Source organism: Urocitellus parryii, chromosome 11 (assembly GCF_045843805.1).
Source record: "Urocitellus parryii isolate mUroPar1 chromosome 11, mUroPar1.hap1, whole genome shotgun sequence".
Lineage (NCBI taxonomy): Eukaryota > Metazoa > Chordata > Mammalia > Rodentia > Sciuridae > Urocitellus > Urocitellus parryii.
In genome coordinates this window covers 50,360,721-50,382,425 of record NC_135541.1, presented here as the reverse complement: position 1 = coordinate 50,382,425, position 21,705 = coordinate 50,360,721, and the positions used below count along the sequence as shown (strand labels likewise).

Here is a 21,705-nt window from a genome sequence, read left to right as displayed (position 1 = left end):
ACTGCTGAAGATCCTATACACCCAGACAAAAAGAGTTGAGGTTTTGTTGTTGTTACTGTTGTTTGTTTTGGTTTTTGTTTGTTTTGTTTTCTTTCTTTTTCAAAATTCAAATTCCCTTAAGCCAGAGGCTGGCCCAAACAATTCTCTCTGGTACTGCCTCGCCCCTTAAGAGCATTGAAACATAATTGCACCTCGCTATCCACCGCAAGAGGGAGAAGCTGCGCCTGGAAAGCGGGTGGAGGCCCCGAGCGGGTACCTCAGCAGTTCCCCTAAACAGGCTCAACAGCACCAGCCCAGCCCACAGCTCCCACTACCTGTGCGCTGTAGCTGCAATGGGTCTCCCCACGCCCACTGCGGCTCGGAAAGCGCGGAATCACGTGACTCGGAGGCGCGGCCAATCAGCGCAGCCCTCCCAGGTATTCAAATCAACCGCGGGGCCGACAGTTGTATCCGGACGGCCGCTGCCTGGACAGCACAGTCCCAAGCGTCGCTTTCCGCTTCCATGGACGTCGGGCAGCGTTGACCTATGGAGGGTCGGGGTGTGCCTCCCGGGCCTTATCGGGCCACCAAGCTGGTAAGACGGCGCGGAATGGCGAGACTGGTCCGCCGGCCGGCGGCAGCCACCGCTTCGCTACAGACCGTTGGTGGTTTTACCTGGGCAGAGGGAGGCGGCCTAGGGCATCTCTGTTGGGTGGAAGGAGGGTGAGGGAAAATGGCGAGGCTCGACTTTCCCCTCTTTTGCGGGTCTGGACCTCTGCCCCCGGCTGCCTGGGGCCTGAGGGCCTTGGCGAAGCGCCGGGGGAAGGCCACTTGGTTGGACGTCGCCGCGCCTGGCGGTGTCTGGACACTGGGAACGTGATGGAATACACCGATTTTAGCCGCTTCCCACCGCGATTTACGAAACCCCAGAATTAAAAGCGGAGAGTGAGCTCCAGAGCTTGGTAGGGTCAGATTGGGCGCAAGCCCCAAAGTGAGTCCTTCCTTGGGCCTGTGGAATTTGAGGCAGGAAGTATTGGCCTAACAGCACTAGGAGAGAGAGAGCCTCCTACTTAAGCCGGAGTAGTTTTAAGTATCCATCAGCAACCACTGTGGATGGTCACTGGATCTGTGTGGACACAGTGAATGCTGCCTGGTTCTGTGGCATTAGGAGGTTCACTTTACATCTGAGCCTCATTTTCACGTTGGTAAAATAGGCATGAAACACATGCCCACCTTAAGGGATTTCTTGAGAGGGCCTGTTTATGAAAGTGTGTTGTGATGTGTACAATACCAAGCAAATTATTCTCTCAGGAATGCCCCTCAGGTATGGGCCTGTATTCTTAGGCATACTTAACAATGTGGAAAATGAGGTTTACAGAAATTAAATACTATCCCAAAAGTCACATAAACAGTAAATGGAAGAATTAGAAGAATGCAGATTTTCCAGATATGGTGAGCTTGACATGAATTCTGCTGCTCAATAAATAGTTATATCAATCAATGTAAAGAATAGAATCTGGGACCGGAAAGAACCTTAATCAGTTAATACTATCACATATTTAAAATTTAGTAAATTATATGAATTATAATTTAATGAATTATATGTGGTGTAGGACGCTACAATGAAATAATGAAAACTTAACATTTACTCAACACTTAACTAGTACAAGCCCATTAGGTAGGTGCTAGTTTCCTCACCTTATGAATAAGAAGATAAGAACAGAGAATAAAAGTAAGACCCCAAAATTCATACATAGCCGAGCACTATGGCCCAAGCCTGTAATCTCAGCAGCTTGGGAGGCTGAGGCAGGAGGATCTCAAGTTCAAAGCCAGCATCAGCAACAGCAAGTTCCTAAGAAACTCAGTGAGACCCTGTCTCTAAACAAAATACAAAATAGGGTTGTGGATGTGGCTCAGTGGTCAAGTGCCCCTGGGTTCAATGCCTTGTATCCTCACCCCCCAAAAAAATTCATATGCAATAAACAGTAGAACTATGGTTGGAAAATGTACCTTAGTAGTCTGACTAGAGATCACCCATAAACAACTATACCATACTGTATTTTATTTATTTATAATTTATATATGATAGCAGAATGCATTACAATTCATATTACACATACAGAGCACAATTTTTCATATCTCTGGTTGTACACAAAGTATATTCACACCAATTTGTGTCTTTATACTTGTACTTTGGATAATAGTGTCCATCATATTCTACCATCATTTCTAACCCCATACTCCCTACCTTCCCTTCCCACCCCTCTGCCCTATCTAGAGTTCCTCTATTTCTCCCTTGCTCCCCCTCCCTACCCCACTATGAATCAGCCTTCTTATATCAAAGAAAACTTTCAGCATCTGGGTTTTGGGGATTGGCTAACTTCACATAGCATTATCTTCTCTAACTCCTTCTATTTACTTGCAAATGCCTTGAATTTATTCTCTTTTATTGCTGAGTAATATTCCATTGTGTATATATGCCACATTTTTTAATCCATTCATCTATTGAAGGGCATCTAGGTTGGAATTTTAGAACAGCCATTTTGTAATCTACTTAAGTACAGATATCTCTTTCTGTTATTTTTACTGCTGTATACCAAGCCAGTACATAGTGGGCTGCTCAATATTATAAGTTTCTTGAACAGATATATATATGAAATGGGGAGGTGTGTAAAGAAAACAGTTAACATGTTTTCAGGCCTTCTCCATTGTGATGCCTGGGCCACATATATGAGATTAGTGACAACACAGCTAATAGTCACCTACATAGGGTTACAGATTATATTTCTTGACTTCTAATACAGGATTTTTTTTCAATTAAAAAATGATGTGTTCATTCTATACCACCAACACACTCATGCTCCAGTGTTAGAGCTTTCACAAATATAAAAATTTGGCTAATGAGAGGACAATTTAGAAAATACCAGTATTTTCTTTTTAATGTAGATGTCACCAAGTCCTTAGATATGCAGTGAATTCACATTTTACTTAATTTACCTCATCTGTTCTATGTTCATCATAAGAATCTTCAAATAAGAGATACTATAGCAAATACCTAGTAGTAAAGGCCAGTATAACTACTGCATGGCAAAAGTTTTATTTGGCCAATGCAATAATTGAGAGTACAGATTCTAGAGTCATTCACTTAGCTGTATGACCTTGGACATACTATTAATCTCTGTGTGTCGTATGTGAAAAATGAAATAACAGTATCTATTCAAACAATTGTGAGAATTCAAGTGAAATAATGAATATAAATTACATTTCCTGACACAGATGCTACCAGTATATTAGTCTTAGTTGAAGTGGGAACAAAAGGAGCAAATGCTTTCCATAGCATGGACTTAGAGAGTTCTTCCTTTTTCCTAAGTTTCCTAAATAAACTGACCAGCCAATTAATATTTTTAGTAAAAATCTATGAAAATATTACTAGGGCACTAGAATTAGTAAAAAAAAAATCAGCAAGATATAAAGTTTTATGTAGCACATATGATTTTTTCAAAGAATTTTACAGTATAATCAGATGAGACTTAAAAGAAATTTCTTTACCTAAATATTTCAAATCAGTAAGATATTAAAATCTTTTTTAATTTTCACAGTGGAATGAAGTCACTACATCTTTTCGAGCAGGAATGCCTCTAAGAAAACATAGGCAACACTTTAAAAAATATGGCAATTGTTTCACAGCAGGAGAAGCAGTGGATTGGCTTTGTGACCTATTAAGAAATAATAGTAATTTTGGTCCTGAAGTTACAAGACAACAAACTATTCAACTGTTGAGAAAATTTCTGAAGAATCATGTAATTGAAGATATCAAAGGTAGATGGGGATCAGAAAACTTTGATGACAACAATCAGCTATTCAGGTACTGAACGTTTATGTAACTACCAAGTAAAATTACTATAAAGTTTTATCTCCACTTTTATTATGATTTTACTATAACAGTTTTTCCAGTTAAGTAATGTTTTCTTTAGAAAAGTGTTTTTAATTCAATTAAAATTATTTGGAAAAGGGAGTTCATAACCCACTTGAATCAAATGTATGAAATATATGTCAAGAGCTTTGTAATGTTTTGAACAACTAATAAAAAAATTATTTGGAAATTGTAAGGCTAAGATAATGGCTACAAAATTCAAACTTGTTAAATGTTTAGCATATATGATAAAATTGGAAAGGGAAACATGGCACATTATGAAAGTCTTATAACATTTCAAGGACATGATTACTGACTTATTTTCATGCATTCTGTAGTTAAGGCAAACTCACGGGTTCTTACCTTTAAATAACATAATCCAATCTAAAATACATGTCACAATAGTACACTTTATATGACAACAGAAAACAACACCATTTAAGAGAATACGTATCAAGCAGTCTTCATGTATCAGAAACTCTGCTTTATGATTTACGGGTATATATAAGACCATTTTTACAAATGAGAATGCTGAGACCATGCTTCGCCAAATCTTGTTCTGTCTGCATTGTTCTTCCACTTGAAGCACTATACACATTTATGAGACTATTAAACTAAAACATTCTTCTCAACTCCATTATCTCTTCTATGAAGGCTTTTTTTTTTTACTACGTTAGTATTTTCCAAATTAAATGTCTTAGAAATGGATTCTTTCCTTTTGTGTTAATTCATTTGCTATTACTATTAAAGAATACCTGAGAGTGGATAATTTATGAGGAAAGTTTATCTTGTCTTATGGTTTTAGAAGCTGGGTAATCCATTATTGGGCAGCCACATCTGGTAAGGGTCTCATGCAACATCAGCATGGCAAAAAAGCAGAATGGCAAGCAGAAGAGGCAAAATATGAAAAATACCTACATTTTGGTAGTAACTGAGTCCTGCCAGAGCCAGAACTCCTTCCAAAGAAATGTTAATCCTTCTTAATGCCCCATCACCTCTTAAATGTCACACTCCCTCTCTACCCCATTATTTTGGGAATAAAATTTCCAACATGAATTTCAGAGTGGAAAATCATACTACCTATGTACCAAAATGAATTTGTTTCATACATGTAAATTACAAGCATATGAATAACACTTTACAAATCTTCCCTCTTAATTATTTCTAAGTCATCTTTGTGGCCTGCTTTGCACCTATTCATCCTTTAACTTACTTGTCTGAAAGTTTTGGGCTCTGTCTTCACTTTACCTTGCTCCCTGGACATTCTAATGTTATGCCTTCAACTGCTTTGTCTCCAACCCAAATTTCCTGAGCTTTAGACCCATTTCTTCACCTACATAGGCATTTCAAATAGAGTATGTAGAAAATCACTATCACCCCTTTTGTCTTCTTGTGTTCTCTATCTAAATGAATAGCCTCCATCCCTTTAGTTGTCTTCTTTACCTACTCCTCTTTAAATGTAATTTAATTATTACACTGTCTACTGTGCTACCTAAATAGTTCTCTGATCTGTACACTTTTCTCTCCAATATGAACCCTCTTTTTGTTAGATTATTCTTTCTTTCCTGCATTTCTGCATAACTACTCAGCTAGACTCTCTGCCTCTAGTTTTTTAAATGGTAACAAAAATCTAAAATACCTTGCAATAAAGGTTACTAAAAATGTTTAAGACCTTATTGGATAAAGTTGTTATTAATGGAAATTAATGGACAAAAATATCCTGTTTATAAATAGACAATACCCTGTTTATAAAATAGACAGTATGATATGTATGTCAGTTCTTCCACATTTATGTATGAATTTAGTACATTTTCATCCCAAATCTCAATATAACTCAAGTAAATTCTAAAATTCATTTGATAAAGGCAGTTTTGAAGAATAAAGAGGAGAGAATTGCCTTACCTGATATCTGGGCTAAAATTCCCTTAAATGCTGCAAAAAGAAACCCACACATAGATGGGAACTCAGTATAAGTTATACATGACTTAGACATCTAAACATGAAAAATTAAGCTGTTATTAGAGAATTAAAAAGTATTTGTAGAGCTGGATTTTGTAAAGCCAGGCATGGTGGTGCATACCTGTAATCCCAGTGACTCAAGAGGCTAAGGCAAGAGGATCACTAGTTCAAAGCCAGCCTCAGCAACTTGGTGAAGCCCTAAACAACTTTGTGAGACCCTGTCTCAAAAAAAAAAAAAATGAAAAGGGCTGGGGATGTAGCTCAGTGGTAAAGCACCTCTGGGTTCAATCTCCAGTATTTCCACCCCTTGCCCCCTGCAAAAAAAAAAAAAAAAAAAAGAAAGTATTTGTATGACAGTAGAGTAAGAAAGAACTTCTAATGTCTCTAAAAAGATATGTATAAATTTGATGTATAATAAGAGAAACCATGAGTTGAAAAAAATACCAGACCATAGACCACACATTGTTCAGACATATCTTGAAAATATAAAAGCATGGACACTAACTATAGATTTATGATTTCCTTTATGCAGGGGAGGAGAAAAAAATGGAGTATGCAAAGATTTTTCTTTTACTTTAAAAAGAAAGATAGTGAAATCTTAATCAAAATGTCAATGATTATATCACTTGCTAGTTAACATGTGAATGTTGACTTATATTATGTTCTGGACTTTTTTATATCTTGGAAATATTTTATGTTAAAATGAAAGGAGGAAAAACAACATTATAACCAAAAGGAGCAAGAAACTAAATTTGGGAAATTAGGATAAACAGGCAAAAGTCATAAAATATATACAAACTAAATAACTTATCAAAGGAGTTTAGAAAATTTTTGCATTGTAGAACTATTTTGTGTGTAAGAAATACTTCTCCAACAAAAGTGATTATATTAGTAACCCTGAATTGTCTGTAAATAAAATTAAAATGTGCACCATATACTAAAGAAAGCAAGAATCTATTAAAATATTTTTAAAAGTATAAAAGGAAAATTAATTCATGTGGAATCTTCATTCCTTGGTGATATAAGCAAATCAGGGTCTTTGTGTGAGTTTTAAATTAGGATATAGAAATTAGTTTCTCATATTGTTTAATTGCATATTATTTTTAAACCAGATTTCCTGCAACTTCACCACTTAAAACTCTTCCACGAAGACATCCAGAATTGAGGAAAAACAGCATAGAAAACTTTACAAAAGATAAAGATAGTGTTTTTAAATTAAGAAATTTATCTCGTAGAACTCCTAAGAAGCCTGGATTACATTTCTCTCAGGTAAAATGCCATTTATTAATCACTATTTTTAATGTAAATACTGTGTGCTTAATAATAAGAGAATTAAAAGTAGTTGTGCTTTAATATTGAAGCCAATACAGAAATTTATCAATGTTATATTCTAAAACTATATATGTGAATTTATTTCACACACAGAAATAATGATAAAAATGACAGACATTGAAAATGATATTTATATAATTTAATAATGTTTTGTTAGATTATTTTTCTTTCTTCCCTGGTATGCTAATTAGCCTTCCATCACTGTGACAGAATATCTGAGAGAATCAACTTAAATGGATGAAAGATTTATGTAGGCTCAGTTTCAGGGGTTTTAGTCCATGTTTAGTCCATGGTCAGTTGGCTCTCTTGCTTTGGAGTATGTTGAAAGACAATACGTCATCGTGGGAGATGTGTGGCAGAGGAAACTGCTCTCCTCATAGCAGCTGAGAATTAAAAGAGCAAGGAAAGGACAGGGTCCCAATATCCTCTTCAGAGGCACCCCACAATGACTTAACCTCCTTTCATTAGGCCCCAGCTCCTAAAGTTTCCACCACATCTCAGTAGTAGTGCCATAGGTTAGGGACCAAGTCTTCAATGCATGGACCTTTGGGGCACATTTAAGATCAAAACTATGTCACCACATAACTCCTCAACTAATCTCTCTTGCTCCTAGTAATGTGAGCAATACTTAGAAATAGTTGATTTTTTTTTTATGTTAGTGGCAACTACAAAAACAAAAACTCTTTTTACCATATGCTATATTATTTCTTCAAGCAACACTTACATTGTAGCTCCATAATAACCTTATACTTACATTGTAGCTCCATAATAGCCTAAAACTACTAAGTATTAGGAGTGGTACCTGTTCAATATTTCCTTACTTTGAGCATGACAAATTAAACAATAGTACTTCTTTTTTTCAGGAAAATGCAGAGAAAAGGAATCATGAAATAATCATTGAAGATCAAGAAAACTCAATTGATAAGAGAGAAATAAGCCAGGAAGATATTGAAGAAGTTTGGAGATATATTATTCTGATCTAGTAAGATAAAACTAAGCTAAAATCAAGTTTCTGAAACATTTTGATGATTCATTTGACATTTTCTAAAAATATATAAATGAATGAGAACAGATTAACTCTTAAAACTTTTGTATATGTTTCCTAATAAATGCTTTACCTTAGAAATAAAATACTTCCAGTATAATTTGCTTTTTCTGTGAATTAAAGTCATGCCTATAGTTTATGTTCTACATTGGAATCCTTTGTTATTAAGATAAATATATTTAAAAGTAGATGTTACATATAAGCTTTGGGAGTTTGGTTAAAGAAAAAAAATATTCTGATGACTTTATTCTTTCCAGTCATACTCATATTCTATTTCTCTTATTTTATGGAGGAAAAAAAATTTTATTCTTTCTTTTCAGCCTGCAAACCATTTTAGGTGTGCCATCCCTAGAAGAACTGATAAATCCAAGCCAAGTAATTCCTCAATATATAATGTATAACATGACCAATACCAGTAAGCATGGAGTAGTTGTACTACAAGACAAATCAGGTTGGTATTAATAAAAGAAAAATGGAATCTTTCCTAACTTAGTAACAAAGAGCACAGCTATAGTGGAGAACAAAGAGACCCAAATTTAGAAAGTGGAATATTTTTATTGAGGGTCTATTATTTTATATACATGTTATAGTAGTTATATACATGTTTTAGTAGTAACAGTGGAAAAATTTTTAAGTGAATATTATTCATGCTATTATAAGAAATTATTTAACTGCTAAGATGAATTCATGCATGCATTTTTAAAATGACAGGTTAAGCATTTAAAAGGAAAAAACAATAAAATCTGTTGATTTCCCACATTTATCTTGAGATACACAGTGTGCAAGGCATTGGGCTAATGATGAACAAGGAGCTAGGATTATGGCTCAGTGGTACAGTGCTTGCCTAGGACATGTGACGCACTAGGTTTGATCCTCAGCACACATAAAAATAATAAAATAAAGGTACTGTGTCCATCTACAACTAAAAAATGTATTTTTAAAAAAATGATGAACAGGATAAAAATGGTGACTGTTGAAAAGATTTTAAGCAAGCCTCATTGTACAGTACCCTAACATTCAGATATAGTTCATTTCAATCATAGGTCTCACCAAGTCAGTAGCATTCAAGCAGCATAGCAACAGATGGAACCAAACTAAGGATGAAAATGGTGGTGTAGTTAAAAATGAAGATTAAGAGCTTATGTCTAGGGCTGGGGATGTGGCTCAAGCGGTAGCGCGCTCGCCTGGCATGCGTGCGGCCCGGGTTCGATCCTCAGCACCACATACCAACAAAGATGTTGTGTCCGCCGAGAACTAAAAAAAAAATAAATATTAAAAATTCTCTCTCTCTCTCTCTCTCTCCTCTCTCACTCTCTCTTTAAAAAAAAAAAAAGAGCTTATGTCTAAACATATCCCCAAATAGTTCTTAATTTGGGCTCAGCCAATTATTTTATGTATTGTAGACAGAGTCAAACTCAAGATCTCTATAACTTTTTCAAACTTAAGTGTGAAGTTCTAAAATACACTATCACAAAAATTATGGGATTTCCTAAATAATTTTTATTTTTTTTGTGTGTCTAGATGACCTTCCTCACTGGGTATTATCTGCCATGAAGTGCCTAGCAAATTGTAAGTTAAATTAATTCATATAAATATGTTTTATAGCGATGGTATTTAACAAGAATCAAGGAATTTTTAAATAACTCATAAAAATCCTAATAAAATTAAAATAATGTTGTTTCTCTTGATGGTTATGTGAAAATCTAGTAGAATCTATTACTTATGGAGCCTAAAGTAATGTTTTCCATGCAGAAAGTGATTTTATAAGCCCATCACTTATTGCTTAGTTCACATAAATCATAAAATCATAGGCTAGAGGATTTTAAAGGATTTTTAGGTAAAACCAGACTACAGTAATTACCTCAGTGAGAAGCCAGAGGGTTCACATGGTCACTTGGAAGTAAAACAGCATGTAAGGTAGAAAAGATTCAATCAAAAATGAAGTTTCGTAAAGCCTACTTCATTCCTTTTTTCCTTGTACGTGGCTTCAATATTCAGGTGCTTTATTACATGCTACTAGTCCAAAGGATGTATAATAGGACTTTTATGTTTATGAAAAAAAGATTTGTCGCTAATTCAGAAATAATATTTTATTATTTCAGTGATCAATCTTTTGCATAGTGATAGTGACAATTGATTTTCATAATTTAAGATCTTGATTAAGCCCTAATTGGTTTCAAAATAAATTTTGAAAAATTTTAAAGATATATGCTTCTAAATCATAAAAATTTAACTTTATTTTAGTAATTTTAGTTATAGATGTAGTACAGATTCTATTTCTTATAAATTCAGTGTTTTTAAAAATTCTAATATGGTTTTATTAATGTTCAGGATAAGTATTTATTCCTTTGTTGTCCACTGGGTGTCAATGTGACAAAATAACAGAATAAATAGCAATGAAGTAAATAAGTTACAGAAACACTTTATAAAATTAAGGTAAAGATCCTTTCTGTTCATAAACTTCAAACTTAATTTCTATTTCAAGCTTCCTTACCTAATTCACTTCTCTCTCATTCTTGGCTCATAGTTGACAACTCAGATAAGCACATTGATAAAGTCTCCTCTGACATCCATTTTTAGGGATTTCTTTTCTTTTATTTCCCAAAGCATGTTATACCAAAATGATATCTAATATATAACTTACTAAAATTCAATTTAATAGCAGTGTATTTAGAGACAAAATAAAAATTTTTACTTACTTATTATTTAATACCCCAGAGTAATTCTGTGAGATATAAGAATCAATAATCAATATTCTCAATTTTTTTCCCAGAGGAAAAAAATCAAGACCCTCTGAGTTTTCTGGTAATGTGAAGGAGTTAGAGCTCAAACCTAAGTTCTCATAACTATAAATTCTTTATTATTTCCAGTAAACATATGTTTTCTGTCCTAGAAAACATTAATGAAGCATATTCAGAATATTTCTTGTATCTTCCGTAAAAAAAAAAAATATCTATTTTGCAGTAAATAAAATCCATGTTAGTCTTTAACCTATTTGTGTGTGTGTGTATGTGTGTGTGTTTCTTAATCTTTTTTATTGTGTGTGCTTATACTTGTTTGGTTATACAAAAGTTTAGAAACAGATATAAAAGATCATTTGGACTTAGGAAGAGAGATTTTAACTTGACAGATGGTCTAGTGACTTTAAAATCTGAATGCATATCATAGTCACTAGGGAGACTCTACAGAGATTCTGATTTGGTTGACTCAATAAATCAAGGATTTTTTCTTTTTTTTTTTTTTTTTAACTATGCCCCACAATATACTTAAAATGAAGATTTCTGAGTCAGTGTTTGGAAACCACTAATGAACCAGAAGCAAATATTTTTAGATCAGTATATTCCTAGATTCACCTCTGTGGATTCTGATCTGCGTACAGAAACTTGTATTTTTAATAAATGTATTGGATGATATATGTATCTATGAACCATACTTTAAATGTTATTAGACCTAAAAGTCCTGGGCCTTGTTTTCATTTTATATGCTATATGTTCTAATTCTAGCTTCACCATCAAGGGCTTTTTCATCTGAGGCAAGTTACTCTGAGCCTTAGTTTTCTTAATTGTAAAATGTGATCCAGTCTTATTTCTGAGGAAAACATTAATGAGTTGTCATAAAAACTCCCCTCATGGTTTAAAAATATACTAATTTTTTTTCTTTTTTTATAACTTTTCAGGTATTAAAATAGTATTTAAAAAACTGCTGGGGCTGCAGCTCAGTGGCAGAGCACTTGCCTAGCATGTGTGAGGCACTGGGTTCAATCCTCAGCACCACATAAAAATAAAGAAATAAAATAAAGGCGTGCTGTCCATCTACAACTAAAACAAAATTAAATAACTCCCTTATGCAATACAAGTATTATACTTTAGTACGTATTTTTAAAATTGTGTTTATTTATTTTTTCTTTTTTTAATATTTATTTTTTAGTTTTCGGTGGGCACAACATCTTTGTTTGTATGTGGTGCTGAGGATCGAACCCGAGCCGCACGCATGCCAGGCGAGCGCGCTACCGCTTGAGCCACATCCCCAGCCCCATAAAATTGTATTTAAATTAAAATATATTTTGATTATTTATTTTTCCTTCTACATTTTAGGGCCAAGAAGTAATGATACAAATAACCCAACTTATGTTGGATTTGAGCGAGATGTATTCAGAACAATCGCAGATTATTTTCTAGATCTCCCTGAACCTCTACTTACATTTGAATATTATGAATTATTTGTGAACATTTTGGGTATGTATGGATTTTACTAAAGTTTTCAAGTTTCTTAAAATTTAAAAGGTCTAAAAATACAGGTAACAAGGTGTAGTGGCACACCTCTTTTCCTAGCTATTCAGTAGGAGGAATGTTCAAACCCACGAGCTTGAGGACAGTCTGGCTAATATAGCAAGACCCTGTATCAAAAGAAAAAAAGAAAAGTCTATAGAAGCATGAGTAAATACGAAAGTAGTAGGCTATAATACTATGGTTGCTGTTTTGTTGTTTTCTAATTATTCAGATATGTTGTTCCAACACCAGGTGTCCTGACATCAATTTAGTGTCATGCAATTCAATGTATTTCTAAAACTTTAGCTACCCAGAGTTAGCCTAAACCCCACAGGTTAAGGGTTCAGTTACATAAGAGTGTCCTCATTTCAGATGCCAGCAGCAAATGAGGTACCTAGGCTATCTGTTTCTCTCCAGCCAGCTATCAGTTCAGGAGATCACTCAAACCCCTCTCAGGTTCAGTAATTCTCTACAACTCACAGAACTCAGGAAAGTATTTTACTTATGATTATCAGTTTGTTATAAAAGATAAGAACTCTGGAACAGCTAAAGGAAAGGGATGCAAATGGCAAGGAATGGAGTTGAACAGAATCACAGAGCCTCTGTGCCCTCTCTGGGAAGACTATCTCACAGTACATCCATGTATTCACCAACCCATAAGTTTCATTAGTGTCATTGTTCCAGAGTTTTAATTGAAGTTTTATTTACTCAGGCATGATTGATTAAATCATGGACTTTTGGTCCTTCCCTTGTAGATGGGGCTCAACATTCTGACCTTGAAGCATGGCCAATCATAAGTTACATTAGCATAAATAGGTTCCTTGTGAATAACAAAACTTTTAACACTCGGGTAATTCAAAGATATTAGAAGCTCCATGTCAGGCATCAAGAATAAAAATATAGGTACAGTATCCCCTCTGTATCTCTGGTTTCCATATCCGTGGAGTCAACCAACCCAGGATTGGACATATTGAGAAAATTTATAATTAAAAAAGATTGCAGCTGTATTGAATATGTACAGACTTATTTTCCTTGTCATTATTCTTAAATAATATAGCATAACAATTCTTTTCATAGTATTAACATTGTGTTGAATCTTATATGAAATATAGAGGTTATTTAAAATATATGGGAGTATATGCCAAGTTATATACAAGTATTATACTATTTTATGTAAGAGACTTATGTAAGTACATTTTGGTGTCCATGGGCAATCCTAGAATGAGTTTCCCCAAGGATACCAACAGATGACTGTAAATTTCTATTATACCATGGTTGTCTTGTAATTAAGAGGTTTCTGGTACTTCTAGAATGAGGGCAGATATTTTTAAATGAATTTTGACTTGATCTGTTTAATTAGGATGTTACTTATATCACAAAAAAAGGGAAACCTCTAGTCAATCTTGCATGTTTATAACTGAATGTTGCATGTGTCCTATTTAAGTGCCTTCCACATTAAGCAGCTATTTGTACTATACTAACAACATGTACCATAGTGATGCTTTGTTTTTTTAACTGTACTATTATTTTTGTTCACTGTCATACAGTTGCATCTTAATTTTTGTTTCATTTCCTGGTAGTTGTTTGTGGCTACGTCACAGTTTCAGATAGACCCAGTGGGATACATAAAATCCAAGATGATCCAGAGACTTCAAAAAAAACCCTTCACTTAAACAATCTGAATTCCTTCAAATCAACTGAATGTCTTCTTCTTAGTCTGCTTCACAAAGACAAAAACAAAGAAGAATCAGACTCTACTGAGAAACTACAGATAAGTGATCAAGGATTTCAAGAAAGATGTGCTAAGAAATTGCAGCTAGTTAATTTAAGAAACAGAAGAGCCAGTGCCAATGACATAATGGGAGGAAGTTGTCATAATTTAATAGGCTTAAGTAGTATGCATGTTCTGGCCTCTAACATCAAACCAAGGTGCTCTTCTTTGGAGGGAATTATAGATATTCCTGAGAATTCAAATAAAAAGGTGTCTAGTACCTTCCATCAATCTGTTAAGAACATAGAAGGACAAAATAATAAACAATTTTTAGAGTCAGAGCTGAACCAGGAATTTTTATTGAATCTTCATTCAGAGGAAAGTGTTCAAAAACCACTCTGTGTTGGGTTTAAGAGAACTTCTACATTGACTATTCAAGACCAAGAAGAATTATGTAACGGAAAATGCAAGTCAAAACAACTTTGTAGATCTCAGAGTTTACTTTTAAGAAGTAGTACAAGACGGAGTAGTTATATCAATACACCAGTGGCTGAAATTATCATGAAACCAAATCTTGGAAAAGGGAGCACAAGTGTGCAAGCAGCTATGGACAGTGAACTCGGAGAGTCTAGTACCACAATCAATAAAAGACTTTGCAAAAGTACAATAGAACTTTCAGAAAATCCTTTACTTCCAGCTTCTTCTGTGTTGACTGGCACGCAAAGTAAGGTTGTTGCTTCCAGTGCATGCAAAATTAATTTTTTGTGTTTACTAACTCTGTATTTTGCTTATATTGCTCTTCTTCTCTGAAATTGCTTATTCTTTTTCCTCCAAAAGATATTACTGTAAAGGACTTTGTCATGACATAACCAAGATTTACTCAACCTTCTTAAAGCACTTACTTTCTTTTTCTTCAATTTTGCTTATTGTCACTTTCTTTTTAATAAGTGAATAATTTTAATAATTAGAAATATGTTATGAGGAAAATAATGAGAATCTTGTTATGTTTTTGAGGAATATGGAAATTTCTACATAGTCAAAAGAAATTAAATTCTAAGATATTATCTTAACCTCTTTTTATAACTATATATACTGGTAGTATGAAAGCAACTAGTATCATTGATGAACTTTTTTGGGGTGGGGGTGACTTTACCTTCTAGGTTTGCTGCAACCTCATTTAGAGAGAGTTGCCATCAATGCACTGCAGTTATGTTGTTTGTTACTTCCCCCACCAAATCGTAGACGGCTTCAACTTTTAATGCGCATGATTTCTCGAATGAGTCAAAATGTTGATATGCCCAAACTCCATGATGTAATGGGTACAAGATCACTGGTAAGTTTATTTCTTATGGAAATAATAAATTCTGGTTCGTAATTTGTTTTGTGAAAAAACAAATGAAAATAGAAAACAATCTATCTTAAAGTACTACTCAAGTGAATCCTGATCTTGGAAGTCCTACATTCCTGAGTTAGAAAGACTTAGAAATTTAACTTTTCCTAGCAGCAAATATTTGTGTACTAATCTTTTTGCCTAGTCTGTTATACTTTTTTATCCTGGTATTAATCTTGACAGAGGACTTTGCCTTCTCATGCATCCTATATAGCTTCCTAATGATAGATCTACAGTCACATTATGCTAGTTTGTGCCAATTCTTTTTGGTGGGAAAAGAAGAGGATGCTATATCATAGATAGTGTTTAACCCTTAAGGGTACTAGAGCTCTGTGAAAGTGGAAAACTAAAGATAAATCCATTTATAGTAAGTGTTTCAGAGTATGGTGGGAGGAAAGGTATATTTGATGAATTATGATAGCAAGTCATCATGGTAGAAAAAGTTGGGAAACATTATTACCAAGCAGTCTCAGGCTTCTTAGACAATGAGGATTGAGGCATTTATATACATATTATTGTTGAAAATGAATCTTTGAAATGATCTGTTGCCTCTAAGAACTGCTACTTTCTTAGGCTGCAGCTTGTCACAGTAAGGAATCTATAGCTATGCTCTGTTTTTCCACTCATTATAATGCCAGTTCTTTTATAGTGACAGACATAATATAAAGAAGGAGAACTATTCTTGAGTAATTATGGCACTATTAAGAAGGATAAGTTTTTAAGAGAAGATGTTTGAGAAACATTAAGTGAGAAGGAGATAATTTTGGTTTTATATTTTTGGTTTTAAAATTATAAGACATTCAAGTAAAATTTATCCAGCAAAATATTGGGAATGTGAGCAAGGTGAACAAAAGGTCACGACAGAGGAAGTTTTTATTGAGTCATCCACATAGAGATGGTAATTGAAGATAATAAAAAGAGGTTTAAGAATATAGAAAAGAGCAAAAAGCTGAGGACTGAGCCTTGGAACTAGAAAGAAAAACCATTCTGATTATTATAGAATGAGTGTGGGCGTGTGTGTTAGTGGATTTATATGGATACGAGTGAGAGTGATAAGTTTTGAAACAAAATTTATCTCAAGATATAAAGATTTCTACAACAGAACTGAAAAATGTGTGTATTAATTTGCTGTTTAAAGACTGATAGAATAAGCTTTAACAACTATTTTCCAGAGTTTTAAAAGATATAGTGCCAAGTTTGCAACCTCTGCTGAATATATATTCTGTGTGCATGATATATTCTCCTGGTTTATATTTTTGTGAAATTAATTTAATGTGGTAAGTTCCTGTTTTCTAATAACTTTTTAAATAACATATCCATGTGGTATTAATAGAACCTGCGATATTTACAGATATAGTTGTGACAAAACTGAAGATAAACCTAAACCTTATTATAGCCCTTTAGAATTATATTAAGGAAATACTTAACAAGGACTTTAAAAAGGACTTAAATATATTAGAATTTTTACCTTTCTAATCGTAATAAATTACTATCATTTTTAATGTGAAGTCTGCTTGTCACTTTATCTCAATATTTCACATAGTGCTGCCTGGAAATTACTGATATTCTAATTTATATGAAACCTTAAATTCTTAAATTCAAATTTTTTGCTGTTTCTAGATGATACACACTTTTTCTCGGTGTGTGCTGTGCTGTGCCGAAGAAGTGGATCTTGATGAGCTTCTTGCTGCAAGATTAGTTTCTTTCTTAATGGATCATCATCAGGAAATTCTTCAAGTACCTTCTTACTTACAGACTGCAGTAGAGAAACATCTTGACTACTTAAAAAAGGGCCACGTAGGTATTTTTGAATCTTAAAAGTCTGTGCATTCGTCATTTGCACATGTCAAACTTATCTCAAACTAGCCCCATCAGAAAGGGAGATTTTATTAATGCATCTAAATAACTTCTAAAAGTCAGTAGTGTAGACATAGAACTAGGAATCTGTGCCCATTCTACCATCTCTTACATTTCAGTCCTATTTTTGACAAATGCCTCTATCACATGATGGGGAATATGGCTGATTAAAGTTCATGCATCATACCCTATGTTTGGAATACAAAGAAAAAGAGCCAACCCTCCACCCCCAATTTGAAAAGTTCTGGGTTTGGACTCTCTCAATTGGCCCGATCCAGATTAAATATGCATTCTTTGGGTGATTGAGTATAAGTAAGATAGAAGGAGGGTCATATTCTAATTGGTTCTACATAGATTAGATCAGAATTTGTTTTTCAAAAAAGGTAGAGGGAACAACATGGGAAGGAATTATTAAAAGAAAGAGAAAAGGCATACTGAGCAGCCAAAAACAATAGGTAACTGCTGTATTCAGCTTAGGCTGACCAGCACATGCATTTGTGCTTTCTCTCATTCTAATATTGTCCTGGCTTATAATTACAACCATTTTCTACAATTGCTTTCTGTTATCAATGGATGCCCATTAATATCATGCCCCTAAGCCTCAAAAAACAGTAGGTGGATATACTTTATTACTAAGTCATAATATTGATCTTTTATGCTGAATTATAAAACCCAGTAGACTGTAGAACTAGAATTTTGATACTACTGACTCATTACTACTGCATAATACAATTTTCTTAATGCATTGAATGATAAGTAGCAAAATAAATCAGTACTAGATTTCATCAAAAGAATGCTTTACCAAATAAGGACATGACCAAAATTAATAGATTTTTTTACTATCTCATGTTGTTCACTACAGGTTAAAAATCCTGGAGATGGACTATTTGCTCCTTTGCCAACTTATTCTTATTGTAAACAAATTAGTGCTCAGGAGTTTGATGAACAAAAGGTTTCTACCTCTCAAGCAGCAATTGCAGAACTTTTAGAGAATATTATTAAAAATAAGAGTTTGCCTCTAAAAGAGAAAAGAAGAAAACTAAAACAGGTAAGAGAATGAGCAAGTGCTCAGTCATATTTGTAATATGCTGTAAGTTGTTGTCGTTTTATAACATTTAGAATCTAATTTCTTATTTCAATCATTTGGAACTTAAATTTTAAGTGTATAAGCTACATATTATGGTACATTATATGTAAGCATTAAACTACTTCTAAAATATATCCTGAATCATAAATTTTAAAATATTAGCAATAATAATGGTACTCTCCTTATTTCTGGTGTTTTGTGTAATTACAGCTAAAATTAGCCTAGAAAAGCAATTATAAATCTGGACATAGTTTGGGTGAGTCATCACTATCATTTAGAAACTCTAGCTTTAATCCAAACCCCAGTTGCTCCATAATTCTAGTAAGACTAATTCTAAGTTGGAAACACTCAAAGAAATGTGAACTGTACCAGATACCTGAGACCTTCATGGCTTTCCAATTGAAAAGATCTGGAAATTAAGGGGAGAATTAGCAATAAAAAAGAATCCTAGAATATCATTGCCAACAGGGATCTAAAAGATCTTCTAGAGTACCTTTCACATATATGAAAAGAAAGGGAAGGAGGAGCAAGGATAAAATGAAAGGCTATTGTCTCTGTAATCCATCTTTGAGAAATTCGCTAAATTCTTATCACAAATGTTGAGCTCTGGCATCAACTAGGGAAATAAGTGTTAAATACCTTCTAATTCCTCACCTTATTTTTAAGTTTCAGAAGGAATATCCTTTGATATATCAGAAAAGATTTCCAACCACAGAGAGTGAAGCAGCACTTTTTGGTGAGAAACCTACAATCAAGCAACCAATGTTGATGTTAAGAAAACCAAAGTTTCGTAGTCTAAGATACTAACTAAATTAAGAATTATCTAATACTTGTCAAACTTTGATAAATGAAGCCATATCTGTGAATCTAGCTATTAAAATGGGATTCTCTAATTAGTCAAGTTTCTCTTATGTAAACACATGATGTGAGGATGTGCCAAATAGTTTTCAATTTGAGACTGTGAAAGAGCTACTGAATCTCAACTGAGAAAGCATAACAATAGGCAATACCAAATATTTTAACCAGAAACAATCTTGTTTTGTAATGCTACTATCTGGAAAATCTGCCATGGTTATACTAAAATTTTATTTACTTGAATTTTGAAAACTGAGTTGTGTTTGTGTTCATCAAGATTAAGCTGTAACTGTTTCTAAAAGAAAACTTTAGAAAAAGAAAACTTATCTACGCATTTGTTTATGGATATTAGCTGAAGAAGTAGTTATTTAGGATTACTTCTTTGTTTCTAAGTATAAGAATGTGAAGAATATTTGAAAGTTCAATGAATTCTCAACTGCTAAATGTTGCACTTTTGTATATTCTTTTTCTACTTTGATCTATTTATATATATATATGTGTGTGTGTGTGTGTTGTTTAAATATAAATGTTTATGTAAGATTTTGTTTCACTTTAACCATTATCCTCATTGCTTTATTCATTCATTTTTTTCCATAAATATCTTTTGAACTTTTACATTTATAATCTACCAGAAGATGGAGATATATAAAAGTATAGGGCTATCGTGTTCATTCAGAATAGTATTCAGCAACTACTATATACCTTTCATTGTTCCCTGAATGTGGAGGCAATGATGAATAAATCAAAATCTATACCCTTTACGTATTTATTTTTTTTAATCGAGGGAGAAACATCTATCAGATACTTAAAAACAATACACTCACTAAAATCAAGCCATGAGGAATTCCATCCAAAGATTGATCAACAATTCTCTAAGCTAGTGGTTTTTAAACTGGTGCAAATTGGAATCACTTGAGGCATTATAAAACAATCAGTATGTATAGAGTCTACTTTATATCAGTTAATTTTAAATTGCTTTGGGGTTATATAGACATTTCTATCTGATTCAGTGTTCAGCTAACTTTGAGAATTAGTGACCTAAATGCTTTTTATAAACATTTAAGTAAATGTCATGATGACAGCACAAGCTATATTTTTTCAATGGAAGAAAATGCCAAATATAAATGCCCTTCTTTTTAACACAAGGTTCTCCAGATTTCTGCTTGATTACTTTATATAAATATGAAGTTGTTCTTCCTTTTTTTAAATTTAAAGATCACTAAGTATCTATTCCTTAAGTGCACCATAAGACATAATATTATGTAATATACTCTTAATATTTAATGGCTTCTGATTTTTCAATGTAATTTTATATTATTGTTATATAGAATGACTGTAATCCACTTAATGCTATTATTTTGTCTTATTAAAAATTTGGTCAGAAAATGATGAATATAAAGTTAGCCCAGAAACCGTGGCTACTAAATTATTGAACCAAATTAAAATTAGAATTCTTTCCAAGGTACTTGTATGCTAAAATATTCCTGATTGTGTGAATTATGTTGCAAATTAAGATAAAAATTATTGTGGATTTTGTAACAACTTTTGCTTTTCTATTTGTTGACATTAAATATATAAATATAAAAAGCAGTAAACTTTCATTTCCACTAGTATGTATGCAATTGAGATCACAAAATAATTGGTATGACACTTTAATAACATGAAATCTGAAGTCAGATTTGATATCTGCAGTGCTATTTACTAGCTAATAACCTCAGACGAGTTATTAACTTCTCTAAGCCCCAGTTTCTTTATCTGTAAAATGAAGATTATAATAGTACCTCTCTTAGGATTATTGTGAGTGTTAAATAAGGCAATGCAAAGTGTTTAGTAAGTATCAAGCATAGAATAAACACTAAGTATTTGCTATTTTTACTAGAATGACCTAAAATTGTAACACTAGAAAAGATCTTTATAAAATATGTAGTTTCCACAATTGCTCTGGACACACATGAACCAAAACCAAATTGTGAGCAAGTTGTGAGTCTTATTGAACTATGTTTTAGTGATGAGACAAAGTTTTTGACTATGCATATTGGTTGAAATTTTGATCTAGTAGAGCAGGAAATGGTGAGAAAGGATAATAGTTATCTTCAAAAGCAACTCCTTGGTCTGTGGAAGTATATGGAATCCAATGCAGTAGAGAGCTTAGTCTAGGCTACAGCATGCACATGGACATATTCCATTCTATATAGAGTCTAAATTCAAATACAGATGAATTAATTGGTAGATTTTATATTAGTTGCATGTGTAAATCCTCTGATACACTTGCTTTCTCAGGAAATAAAAAGTCATACTTCTAAGAGAAA

The 21,705-nt window shown here is 33.5% G+C and overlaps 1 protein-coding gene across 3 annotated transcripts; it reads left to right on the top strand.

The window, feature by feature from the left end:
• The first annotated feature begins 526 nt into the window (after positions 1 to 526).
• Positions 527 to 19,348, top strand: Depdc1 (DEP domain containing 1). Of its 3 annotated transcripts, none has more exons than XM_026409885.2 (12): positions 527 to 574; positions 3,579 to 3,844; positions 6,964 to 7,120; positions 8,047 to 8,165; positions 8,549 to 8,679; positions 9,750 to 9,797; positions 12,323 to 12,463; positions 14,077 to 14,931; positions 15,368 to 15,540; positions 17,218 to 17,394; positions 18,317 to 18,502; positions 19,214 to 19,348. In XM_026409885.2, the coding sequence occupies exons 1-12, from the start codon at positions 527 to 529 to the stop codon at positions 19,346 to 19,348; spliced, it is 2,436 nt and encodes an 811-aa protein (XP_026265670.1). The 3 variants fall into 3 exon arrangements, with proteins under 3 accessions (XP_026265670.1, XP_026265660.1, XP_026265679.1); XM_026409875.2 differs by having other exon boundaries at positions 19,208 to 19,348; XM_026409894.2 differs by lacking the exon at positions 14,077 to 14,931 and having other exon boundaries at positions 19,208 to 19,348.
• Positions 19,349 to 21,705: the final 2,357 nt, after the last annotated feature.